This window comes from Chelonoidis abingdonii, chromosome 1 (assembly GCF_003597395.2).
Source record: "Chelonoidis abingdonii isolate Lonesome George chromosome 1, CheloAbing_2.0, whole genome shotgun sequence".
Lineage (NCBI taxonomy): Eukaryota > Metazoa > Chordata > Testudines > Testudinidae > Chelonoidis > Chelonoidis abingdonii.
The window spans coordinates 156,793,443-156,805,522 of NC_133769.1; the positions used below are offsets into that span (position 1 = coordinate 156,793,443).

General features: G+C 43.7%; 1 protein-coding gene across 6 annotated transcripts in view; it reads right to left on the bottom strand.

The window, feature by feature from the left end:
- Positions 1 to 12,080, bottom strand: part of STXBP5L (syntaxin binding protein 5L) — a 451,518-nt gene that overhangs the window by 182,279 nt on the left and 257,159 nt on the right. For all 6 annotated transcript variants that reach the window (XM_075071819.1, XM_075071811.1, XM_075071817.1 and 3 more), the window contains exon 6: positions 5,629 to 5,692. In XM_075071819.1, coding sequence (XP_074927920.1) covers positions 5,629 to 5,692 — 64 coding nt within the window. The remainder of the gene's footprint in view (positions 1 to 5,628; positions 5,693 to 12,080) is intronic.

The window sequence follows — 12,080 nt, forward strand, 5'->3', positions numbered from 1 at the left end:
CTTTCTTCAGCGTGCCTTGCTCATACGATTTATTAGGTGATTCCCCACGTCCTTACCTAGGCGGGTGGTCGAGTGGATGATGTTGCAGAATGCAAAACTGCGAGCCAAGGCTGCATCATTCTCCAGCAGCATAATGTGAAACAAGGTCGTGGACGCTAAACCGAGCAGCTGCACGACATACTCTCCTGGATAGATACATGTCGCAGAAGGCGGCAGATGAAGGCCTGACCCTGGTAGAAGCGCGCGGTGGAGGTTGGCCTGGGCATATATGAGCACTCATAACAAGGTGCGGTGCACGCCGTCACCCAAGATGATCTCTCTGACAGGGAACAGGTAGGCCTTTCATTCGGTTCTGGCTACTGCGGACTAAAGAGCTGGGGCGTTTTTACGAACGGTTTTGTGCCGTCAATATAAAATGCGGCGCTCTACGGACATCCAGGGTAGTGCAATTGTTTGTCGTCGCGTTGGTGTGGCTTCTGGAAAGAAGACGTGGAGAAAGATGCCTGTGTTAACCATTGAAAGGCCGAACAAACCATCTCTCTCTTGCCGGGATCTTGACGGTGATCGGTGCCGACTTGGGGAGTCCAGGGACAGTGCTCGCATGGTCATGGGCTTGCCCTTCGATTGAAGAACCCGCACCAGCGGTGCCGGGGGTTGGGGCAGCATAGGTTCCGTCAATGCGATGAGGTCCCTGGCTGAGGAGAATGTCTCGGGCGTAGATGGGACCACCAGCTCGACCCCAGATCTTAGCGGGGAGCTGGGAGGGACCGGACTCAATGAAATCCCTGGCACGGCCGTCGCGGCCGGAGTCGGCGGCGCGTGCTCCGTCTGAGCCTGCTTAGCTGGGGTGGAGGACGTTGACGGCCTTTTCCCGGGGCTGGCCGCCGGAGGACGGTGCCGTGGCATTTTTGCGGGCCCGGAGTGGTCCGGTGCCGCAGCCGAGGCGGCACTCGGTGCCGAGGACGAAGGGTCAAGCGCCGCTTCCATTAGGAGAGTCTTTAGGCGCTGATCTCGCTCCTTTTTGGTCCTTGGTCGGAAGGCCTTGCAAATTCGGCACTTCTCAGAGATATGCGATTCCCCAAGGCACTTTAGGCAGGCGTCGTGGGGATCGCTCGTGGGCATCGGCTTCTTGCAGGCCGAGCACGGCTTGAACCCCGGCGAACCAGGCATGAGCTCGGCGCCGGGCGTGGGCGAGGGCTAGAGCCCAAAGCCCGCTAACTATATACAACAAGAACTATTAACTACAACTAATCTAAACTTCACTAACTATTACTAAAACTACAATTAGAACTAGAAAAAACTACGAACAAGGAGAAGCTAGGGACGTGGAGGACAGCTATGCCGAGCTCCACAGTTCCAACGACAGACACGGCGGTAAGAAGGAACTGGGGAGCGGGCAGGCTGGCAGGGGTATATATCAGCCACCATGGCGGCGCCACTCTAGGGGGCGACCTGCCGGCCCGCTGGAGTTGCTAGGGTAAAAGTCTTCTGACGAGCGTGCACGCACGGCGCGTACACCTACTTGAATGGATATGAGCAATCACTCGAAGAAGAATTATGTATTACATCTAAATTGTGCCTATTTTACTTTAGCCATACTAATTTTCTTTCGAGTATTTAGTATATTAGATGGCTTCTAGTGTGAAAAAAATCCTGGCTTACTTGCTAATTCTTTTTCTATACTATAATATGTCTGGCAACCCTCCACTATTGTGTTGTATTATGTCTACTGAGAAAAATATGAAGGCAGGTCATAGCTGTCTATCATGGAAACAGGTTCCCCCATTTCCCATGATTGCAGACAAAACTTTCCATAGCATAACTGAGTTACTGAAAACAACCAAGACCAAACTAAACAGTCATCAAATTAAAGTCTTATTCATTTATTGATATTCCCCTCATTTCTGTATCCTCTCTCTCTAAATACATTTCATAAGAAGAGTGAGACAGACAAATCTAGTAGAAAATCAATTAGAATGTAAGCCGATTTTTTCTCTCTTCTAAACTGGTGTGTCTGGTAATTCTCCACAACAAAATAAATGATCAGGTCACCCAAGCAAAACCAGTTGGGCTATATCCCATTTTTTGCCAAATGATCTGGCCTCACACCCTGTTGTTCAGCATCTATAAGCCATCCAGAGAATTAAAGATCACAATCCTGGGAGAATTAGGTCTAATCACAAAGCTAATGGTGCAGTTTTTCATGGCAATTTTTCCATCGAAGCCCTAGAAAGAGAGGTGGATTGACTAGATAGGCCTGATAGTAAAACCTCTATCAAAAGGATTTCATGTAATACTGCTAGCCTTAAAAGTAAATCCTAGGATTTGGATCTTAGGAATAATGTATTTGTTTGATTTAGTTTTCCTCCAGGAAACCTGACTTTCAAAGGATGAGTCCTTATAGCTACAGAACTTTCAATCCTTTTTAAAAGGTGTTGCACATGCAAAGAGAGAAAGACTGGCCTTTCTTGCTTGTACAGAATTAAGTGTCATAACTTGAATGTTAACATCTGGTAACCTATCTGTAGGCCAACAGTATTATTTTCACAGATAAATCTATTCTATTACCATTCATGTTCAATTTCCCACTTTGCACTTTCCTTTCTACAATGAGTCTTTATGGGCAGAGCTTGAATCTTTTATTGACCTGTTAATTCAGAATATTTCTATTAGAAATCTTTGCTCTTTAGGGAGATTTTAATGCCCAACTGTGTTCTGAGGATAAGGACATTTTTATTCTTTCCTCCAACTCAGTTAATGGGCTGTTATCTTCACTCCCTCCATGACATTCTAAAGACAAAGTGAGAAATTCCTCAGGCTATACTACTGAGGGAAAAATCTCTGGCAATGGTGCAAGCAGCATGCACACACCTAACGTGATGGACATGAGCAAGCACTCAAAGTAGAACTGAAGCATTTCAGAGAATGCTACCAGGGAGATCTTGGGCTTTAATCACTTTCCAAATCAAGCTTTGCCTCACAGAGCTCTTAGGAGCCAGTTAATTCACATCTGCCATCCTATGACCCAGAACTAGAAGCTCAACTCTGACAGGACTCCACTATGGGGATCTGACTGTTGGAACTCTGCGGTCCTGACTGGTTCCCTGCTTCTATTTAAACAAAGCACAGAAACAGGAAATTGTCCATGTAACGGGGTTTCTCCTACTTAGGACTGCATCCTTTGCATTACTTAATAATAGGAGATATACCTATCTCCTAGAACTGGAAGGGACCTTGAAAGGTCATTGAGTCCAGCCCCCTGCCTTCACTAGCAGGACTAAGTACTGATTTTTGCCCCAGATCCCTAAGTGGCCCCCTCAAGGATTGAACTCACAACCCTGGGTTTAGCAGGCCAATGCTCAAACCACTTGCTCCTACTGCCTGCCTCTGGTCTCCTGGTAACCTGACCCTGCCTGCCTCCTGACATCTGATTCTCGGTTTGCCTTCAGGCATATCTCAGACTCTGATCTCCTGGTATCTGACCTGACCCAGGTCCTGACTCCTGCTCAGACCATTAGGTCAGACCTCCCATGTCCTGGTTGTGATATGGTATTACTGCTATTTCTTCTCAGAGATGTTTTTCACAGATCTCCTCAGGAGGATGAAGGGGAAGGAAGACGTTGAGTTGGTGGCCCCAGCTAAAACATGTGCAAGGTTTTGTTACAAGAAGAGCGTGGTTGTAGTGCAGAGAAAACATAACAGATTATTAGACATTCCCTTGGTATGCTTGACGAGGTGGGGGTACTTCTGAACATGCAACAATACTAGCATTCCTGTAGTAGCCTGAATAATTTCTGCCTTCTCCAATACCTATCAGAAACACTAAGATTGACAAATATATTGTGAAATGTAGTTTAATGTTAACCTGCAAAACATAGGCAAAGGTCCTCACTCCACTACCACTGACAACATACCTATATAATGTAGTTGTCTGTATATTGTTATCTTGTTGATGGCTTGTTTTGTTGCTGACAATATCCAACTCTTTGCACAATAGGATTATTGATGATCATTCTAAATTTTACCCAGATGGTATTTTGAATGAAGAACATTTAGACAGCAGGCAATGTTCTGGCTATTTGTATCCTGCATTCATTCTGCAAAAACTGGGAATGTGTTCCTAGATCTTTAAAAAAGATATATAAATATTTTTTGTTGACCACTATTATATAAACTCTTAGAGGTGTGGTTAATGGTCATAACTGATATTTTTAATTTTATCATTTGATATTTTATATAGCAACTGTTACTAAGAAGCTCTACATCTTAAGGTACTTCCAAGGATTCAGAATTGTGACAGTGTCCTAGAGCAGAACATTAATACTGGTTATGGAACATAAGTTTTCTGATTGCTGGGAAACTTCTACTTGTTGAGGGTAGTGTCTTACTTCCTCATCAGGAAGAATCACCAACTCCTTCTGGAGGTCTGTGGGGAGGTAATTTCTCATTGGCTTGGCTGGGTCAGCCTGGAGGCCAACAACAAGCTATTTTAACAGAGTAGTGGCCTCAAATTCTACTTGAAAAAACATCTCCTGAGTGTCCTAGTCAGATTTAACTAGGGTAACCAGATGTTCCAATTTTATAGGGAGACTCCTGATTTTGGGGGCTTTTTCTTATACAGACACCTATTACCCACCGCCCCCGTCCGATTTTTCACACTTGCTATCTGGTCACCCTAGATTTAATGGATTCTGGTTTGGATAACTCACCCTCTTCATGGGACAAATTTCAGGGGTAAAAAAGGGAAGGCTACACTAAAGTATGTTTTGTTTTTTGTCCTCCCCGCCCCCCCCCCGGTGGCTTTGACCTTATGTATCATCCTGCCAAGAGGAGAAGAACAAAAATTCAAAGGTCCATACTGGAGAAATTTTTCTTTTGGAAAAAATTATTATTATTATTTTTTAATGGAGGGTAAACCTCTGTCCAAAGCATGAAGGTCTGGAGAGTGAAAGGAGAGAAGGGAGCCAATAGGGACAGATCTAGAACCAAAAGCTTCTAATGGGATGGAGGAGGGCCTATAGCATGATGCAGAGCCATTAGAACTGGAGAAAGGTAGCGACAGAGGGGGGGAATTGGCCATACTAGCATGAGCTCTGAAACTGCCTGCCTGTCTGAGGAACTGGTGTCAGGAGCTGGGCTTGTGGGGTCCTTGGCTTCCATGATTGACAGCTCTTTGCTGTCTTTATCTCTGTTTACAAATAGCAGCAAGCTCCAATTCCAATTACGGAATATTGCCATCAATATTCTTGTCAAAGACAATAATTCATAAATGTGCCCATAGTAATACATGCTTGGTCAAATTCTGAAGTCCTTACACAGTTTATCTCATTTTTACTCAGGAAAAACTATCATTCAGTCAACAGTAGCTTTGCTTGAATGAGGACTTCAAAATATAGCCTATATTTTAAACCATAATATTTTTCTCAGTACAGCAGAAAGGGAATTAAAACATTTTCCAAAAGTTTTCCCAAGCAATATTTTAGAGTGACCTCAGGATGGTATAATGGAAGCAAGTGACTAAGCAGTGAATGAGTGAAAAGGAAAAACTGCTAAGGTTAGGAAGAGCTACGAAATGTTGAAATATTTTACATAATTAAAATATTGTACATCATTAGTTACTGTACTCACTTTTCCCTCATCTCTTGGGCTATCGCTTAGGTGTACAACTGGGCCAGGGTGAGTCTTTGTGGATCTGCAAAACAAAATTAATTCTAAACAATGTAAATTCTTTCAGTAAAAAAGGAGATTTATGTTATATGTTAGGTATATTGGAGACAAGGCATCCCAAAACCGTTTCGAAAATCACCATGGTGAAGGATATTTGCACACAATCAACAACAAAAGACCTTACCCCTTATGTAGAATCATGTATCATTGTACAAATTCCAGTTATCCTTTCTAACACATGGTACGTTTGAAGCTGAGAAACAATTTAGATAAATGTGCGTAACAGCCATTAAAAAACACTATTTTTGCATATGAAGCATACATTCTGCATATATAAAAATGGATATAAATTGTTATATGAGCGATGCTTTCATACCATATCTAATTACACAATGAGTGAACACTCCCATTCAGAATTAAAGTGCTCTTAATTTGATTTATTTTAATTCACTTCCAAAGTGACTTTAAACTAAACTAAACTTAATTAAAGCCACTTTAATTCTGAACAACAGCATCTACACAGGGATTTAATGTGGTTTAACTAATCCACTTCAAAATCACACCTGTAGTTAATTCGGATTAAATTTCCTGGATGTCCCTGTGTAGATGAAATGTTAGCCTCTCTCTCTTATTACTATCCATTTTATTTGGCAGACCTCTTTCATTTTGTTCCAGCTTTATTATTTTAGTCTGGAAAATATGTAACTGAGCCTTACCAACCCATTTTTCCATAACAAGCAACTCTTCCCCCATAGCAGCAATCTCTTCTTCAATCCCTGTTAATATAGTATGAATATCAGTTTGCAGATCTTTTATTTCAGGTAATAATGCATTGGTATCTGTGTTGGCTGTAGGGAGGGCCTTATCTATTTCCTCTTTGCCCACTTTGGTTGCCATATTACTATCTTTGTTATGCAGTGAGAAAGGCTCTTCTTCAGAATCCAATTATCTGTTTTACTTTCTAAAATTATTTTAAGTTTTTTTTTTTTCAGTGTTGCTACCAGATTTTTTTTTCCTGCATAGGGGTGGTTTTCAGAGGTGATGGAAACCGATATTCTTGCTGCCTTCTTGGACTATGGAGCATAGGGGCTTGATTCTCCTCTTATTTATATCATTGTAAGTCAAAAGTATCTCAGCTGAAGTCATCAGTTACATATCTGAAAAACCTTTGCAAGTGTGACGAAAATTAAGTTTGTGTGTTCTTACTTACATGTTCCATCTCTCCCCGCCACAATAGAGGCCATCTTATAAATTGTTACAACTATCTCTGTGAATTAAGCAACCCATAATCTGCATAACCAAACATTTTTAAGCAAAATGATTACATTACTTAGACTATATTTTAGGACGATTTCTCTAAAAATGATCAAGACATCAAAAATAAGAAAACTCCTTAAATTGAACCTTTTCAGCATTCCCTCTGTGTGCACTATGGACTCACTCTGTGCCCTAAATGGATCCTGTGCCTTATGTATTTCCATATAACATTGACTGACTTGTCATTATTGTTCTCTGTGATATTATACTGTGTTTATATTATGCACCCAATACTTAAGCTTTTAGTGCATTTTGCCCATTAAACATAATTAAAATAAATATTAACCACATAGGGCTAAGTATCAGAGGGGTAGCCGTGTTAGTCTGAATCTGTAAAAGCAGCAGAGAATCCTGTGGCACCTTATAGACTAACAGACATTTTGGATCATGAGCTTTCGTGGGTGAATACCCACTTCATCTGACGAAGTGGGTATTCACCCACGAAAGCTCATGATCCAAAACGTCTGTTAGTCTATAAGGTGCCACAGGATTCTCTGCTGCTTTTACACATAGGGCTAGATTCACTAGGGGATTTAGGGACTTAACTACCATTTTAAATCCCATATTTAGGAACCACTGGCATTTACAAAACCTCCACTCAGTTGCTGCCTAGCCCTTAAGGCATTGCCTATGTTTTTGCAGTAAAATTCCCTGTACACCTATGCTTCTGCCTCTGGGCATGTGCACTACTGCCTCACTCTAGGCACTCAGATGCCTAGGGCCCCAGCGTGATCCACCAATTGGGGAAAGATAGGTGCTTCTCCACCTATCTCACCTGTGGGGCCCAATCTGGTAGATGTGCTTAGAGGCCACCTACCTCCACGACGAGCACTTCTCTCAAAACTTTTAGCACAGCGGGTAAGGTGGGATGCAGGAGATCCCTTGATCGAAGCCCCCCCTCTGCCTGACAAGGTGAGTGCCTCAGCCACTGAGCTATGCGATAATCTAATGTGGGGAGTGCCCTCAATGTCTCCAGTTGAAGCTGTAGCATGTTTTTACATTAAGGAGTCATTGGAGCAGGAGGACTGGATCCTTGGTCTCCCATCTCTCAGATGAGGGCTCTAATCACCAGGCTATAGGGTCATTTTCTCTCTGTCTCTGGCCCAGTGAATATTTAGAGATCATAAATACAAGAATCACTGTGGCCTGATCTGAGTTACACAGGACTGAAGGCGATTTTCTGCCAGTTGTAGATGGGTGTGGGTAGTTTGGGCATCCACTAGCAATGAGGAGTTAAAAGAACTCCAAAGGTGCAAAATGGTTTAAAAATCTGGGGGCAGATGAGTCCATGATCCATAGCAATGTTTTAATTCTAGTATTAAGAGACCTGGGTTTTTTAATTAGTTAACTCTGCCAGATTTGAAATACATGCACATGCACATACCCCAGTTAATGTGTAAGAATAAGCTGAGAAGTGGACTCAGCTGTTGCTATCTGGACTGCAATCATCTCACTCAGTTATAGTAAAGTAATATACTTATTTTCGCTGCTGATTTCAGGTCCTATTGCACTCTACATGTTACCACGTGAGCATGTCATTAAGCCATTATTTAAATATATTATTTTATTCCCTTACTCAACATAGTCTCTTTTCCCTCAAAGACAGAAGCTAGATTATCTATCCAATCTTCCTTTATTCTAAAAAGTTTCTATTTCATTTTCTCTCCAGTAAATTTTCAGAAGCCTTCTCCATCTTTCAATTGCTAAGTGCATTTTGCTGTTTTTTCCTCTAAAACAGCTCCTAATCACTCACCTCTTTTTCTAAGGTTCCCAGAAACATTGCTTTCATTTCTGTTTATATATATTATTTCATGTTAGAAACGTGCAAATATTTATCAGGCTATGGCACTAGCATTATTACCAATCCTGCATTCCTTATTCAGGAAATCTGACTTTCCTATTGGCATGAAAGTACAATTAAGGATTAGATGTGGCTTCTTACCCACAGCCCTACCTGAGGAGAAGCATTGGACTGATTGTGCATGAAATCAATGATTTTAATGAAGCTATAAACTTGGGGGTTGTACCCCATAACTGAAAAACTGCTAATATAGTACCTATTTTTAAGAAAGGGGAAAAAGGTGATCTGGGAAACTACAGGCCTGTTAGTTTGACCTCAATTTTATGCAAGGTCTTGGAACAAATTTTGAAAGAGAAAATAATTAAGGACATAGAAATAAATGGTAATTGGGATAAAATACAACAGGGTTTTTCAAAAGGTATATCGTGCCAGACCAACCTGATCTCTTTCTTTCAGAAGATAACTGATTTTTTAGACAAGGGCTATGAAGTAGAGCTAATTTCCCTGGATTTCAGGAAGGCATTTGATACTCTTCCACATGGGAAACCATTAGTTAAATTGGAGAAGATGGTGATTAATGAGAATTGAAAGGTGGGTAAGGAACTGGTTAAAGGGGAGACTACAGTGAGCCATACTGACACGTGAACTGTCAGTGTGGAGGGGGACTGCTAGTGGAGCTCCTCAGGGATCAGTCCTGGGACCAATCTTAGTTAACATTTTTATTAACGACCTTGGCACAAAAAGTGGGATTGTGCTAATAAAATTTGCAGATGACACAAAGTTGGGAGGTATTGCCAATACAGAGGAGGACCTAAGTATCATACAAGAAGATCTGGATGATCTTGAAAACTGGAATAATAGAAATGGAATGAAATTTTATAGTGTAAATTTCAACGTCATGCACTTAGGAACTAATAACAAGAATTTTTGCTATAGACTGAGGACTTACAGTTGGAAGTGACTGCGAAGGAGAAAGACCTGGGCATATTGATTGATCACAGGATGACTATGTGATGGAGCCATCACAAAGGCTAATGCAGTCCTAGGATGCATCAGGTGAGATATTTCCAGTAGAATAGGGAAGTGTTATTACTATTATACAAGGCACTGGTGAGACTTCATCTGGAATACCGTGTGCAATTCTGGTCTCCAATGTTTAAGAAAGATTAATTCAGACTGGAAGAGGTACAGAGAAGGGCTACTAGGATGATCTGAGGAATGACAAAGCTCCCTTGCAAGAGGAGACTCAAAGAACTTAGCTAGTTTAGCCTCACCAAACCAAGGCTGAAGGGAGAAATGATTATTCTCTATAAATATAGCAGAGGGATAAATATCAGAGAGGGAGAGAGTTAAGTTAAGTGCCAATGCTGACACAAGAACAAATGGATATAAACTGGTCATCAATAAATTTAGGCTTGAAATTAGATCAAGGTTTCTAACCATCAGAGGCGTGAAGTTCTGGAACAGCCTTCCAAAGGGAGCAGTGGGGGCAAAAAACCTAACTGGCTTCAAGACTGAGCTTGATAAATTTATGGAGTGGCTGGTATGATGAAACTCCCTACAATGGCATGTAGCCAATTTGTGACTGCTAGCAGCAAATATCCCCAACAGCTAGTGATGGGACACTAGATGGGGAGGCTCTGAGTTACTACAGAGAATTCTTTCCCAGGTATCTGGATGGTGGTGGGTCTTCCTGAGATGCTCATGGTACAACTGACCACCATATATGGGGTCAGGAAGGAATTTCCCCCCAGATCACATTGTCAGAGACCGTTGGGGCTTTTTGCCCTTCACTGCAGCTTGAGGCACAGGTCACTTGCAGGTTTAAACGAGTCAGACTAGATGATCATGATAGTCCCTTCTGGCCTTAAAGTCTATGAATCTATGAGAAACGTGAAAGATCTGCCCCATCCCATAGGCGGCGCTTGAGTCTTTTGTCTGGGGAAGCTACACCCAGGAGTGCCAGAAACTCCTTAGAAGCAGGCGGCTACTGGCTAAGTTCCCGCTAAGCTGCACAGCTGCCTATTAAGTCCCATGCAGGGACTCAGGAGGGGTGCCCCTCCTCGTCGGCCCCAGGTTGGACCTGCAGTGGTGGGGAGAAGCATCTCTGACCACTGGCCCCAGCGCAGACCTGCCTCAGCTGGAGGAGAAGAGCCCCTCCCTCAGCCCCGCCCAGCCCAGCCCTCTCCCCTAGCCCTGAGCTGCTGCGGCAAGACAGGACTGAGGGGAGTCATCTCTCCCCACCACAGCCCGGGGCAACTTGCACCCCAAACCCTCATCCCTGGCCCCACCCCAGAGCCCCCACACTCCTGTACCTCAACCCTCTGCCCCAGCCATGAGCCCCCTCCCGCACACTAAACCCCTCATCCCCAGGCCCACCCTAGAGCCTACACCCTCAGCTAGAGCCCTCATCCTCCCACACCAACCCTTTGCCTCAGCCCTGAGCCCACACTTCAAATCCCTTGGCCCCACCCTCCCCACATGAATTTAGTTATGTGCACCAATATGAAGGTGATGTGCCACACACCTCCACATTGGTGCAAATAAAATTAATTCAGCACATGGACGTAAAAATTAGAGGGAACACTGTCCACCAGTGCCTGGATCATCGCCCTGCTTCCCCACTCCTCACCTCCTCCCATGGTCCTGCCCGTGCTTCTAACCCCAAGACCCCGCCCCCTCTCCACCTCTTCCTCCAAGGCCCCACCTGCCCTTCGCTCCTCTCCACCCACTCAGGGCTGGTAAAAATTGGGAGGGCATAGCCTTCCCACTTTTAAAATTGATGGGGACACAGTTTCCTGACTCCTCCCTCACCTGTTCTGGTGCCCCTACAGATATAAAGCTGAGTTGCTCCAGCATCAGCATAGCAGGAGGAGGAGTCCTACAGTTGGACCAGCCAGTGAGAGGCAGAACCTGTAGTAGTACCCACCACCAATGGAGAAAGAGTCTTCTAGAGATTACAGCTTCCGCCTCTCGCTTTTTTCCTGCCTTAAGGGCAAGTGATGGGAGGAAGGGGGGAAAGGAGTGAGCAGCAGGCAGGGCCTCAGGAAAGAGGCAGGGCTGAGCCCTGGTCCGAGCACTGGTGGGCCCCTTCCACTTCTAGGGAGCTTCTGGTGCCCCTACTCTCAGACTGCAAAGGTGGCAGTGGGGGCTGGTGCAGCGCGCCTCCAAGGCAGGGTTGACAAACAGGTTTCTACCAGATAATGGATGTACATTCACCTGCCTACACTGGTTCACATTACATTATAAAACAAGACAATTATACATTTGCATACGAAGTCAACATGAGGAAATA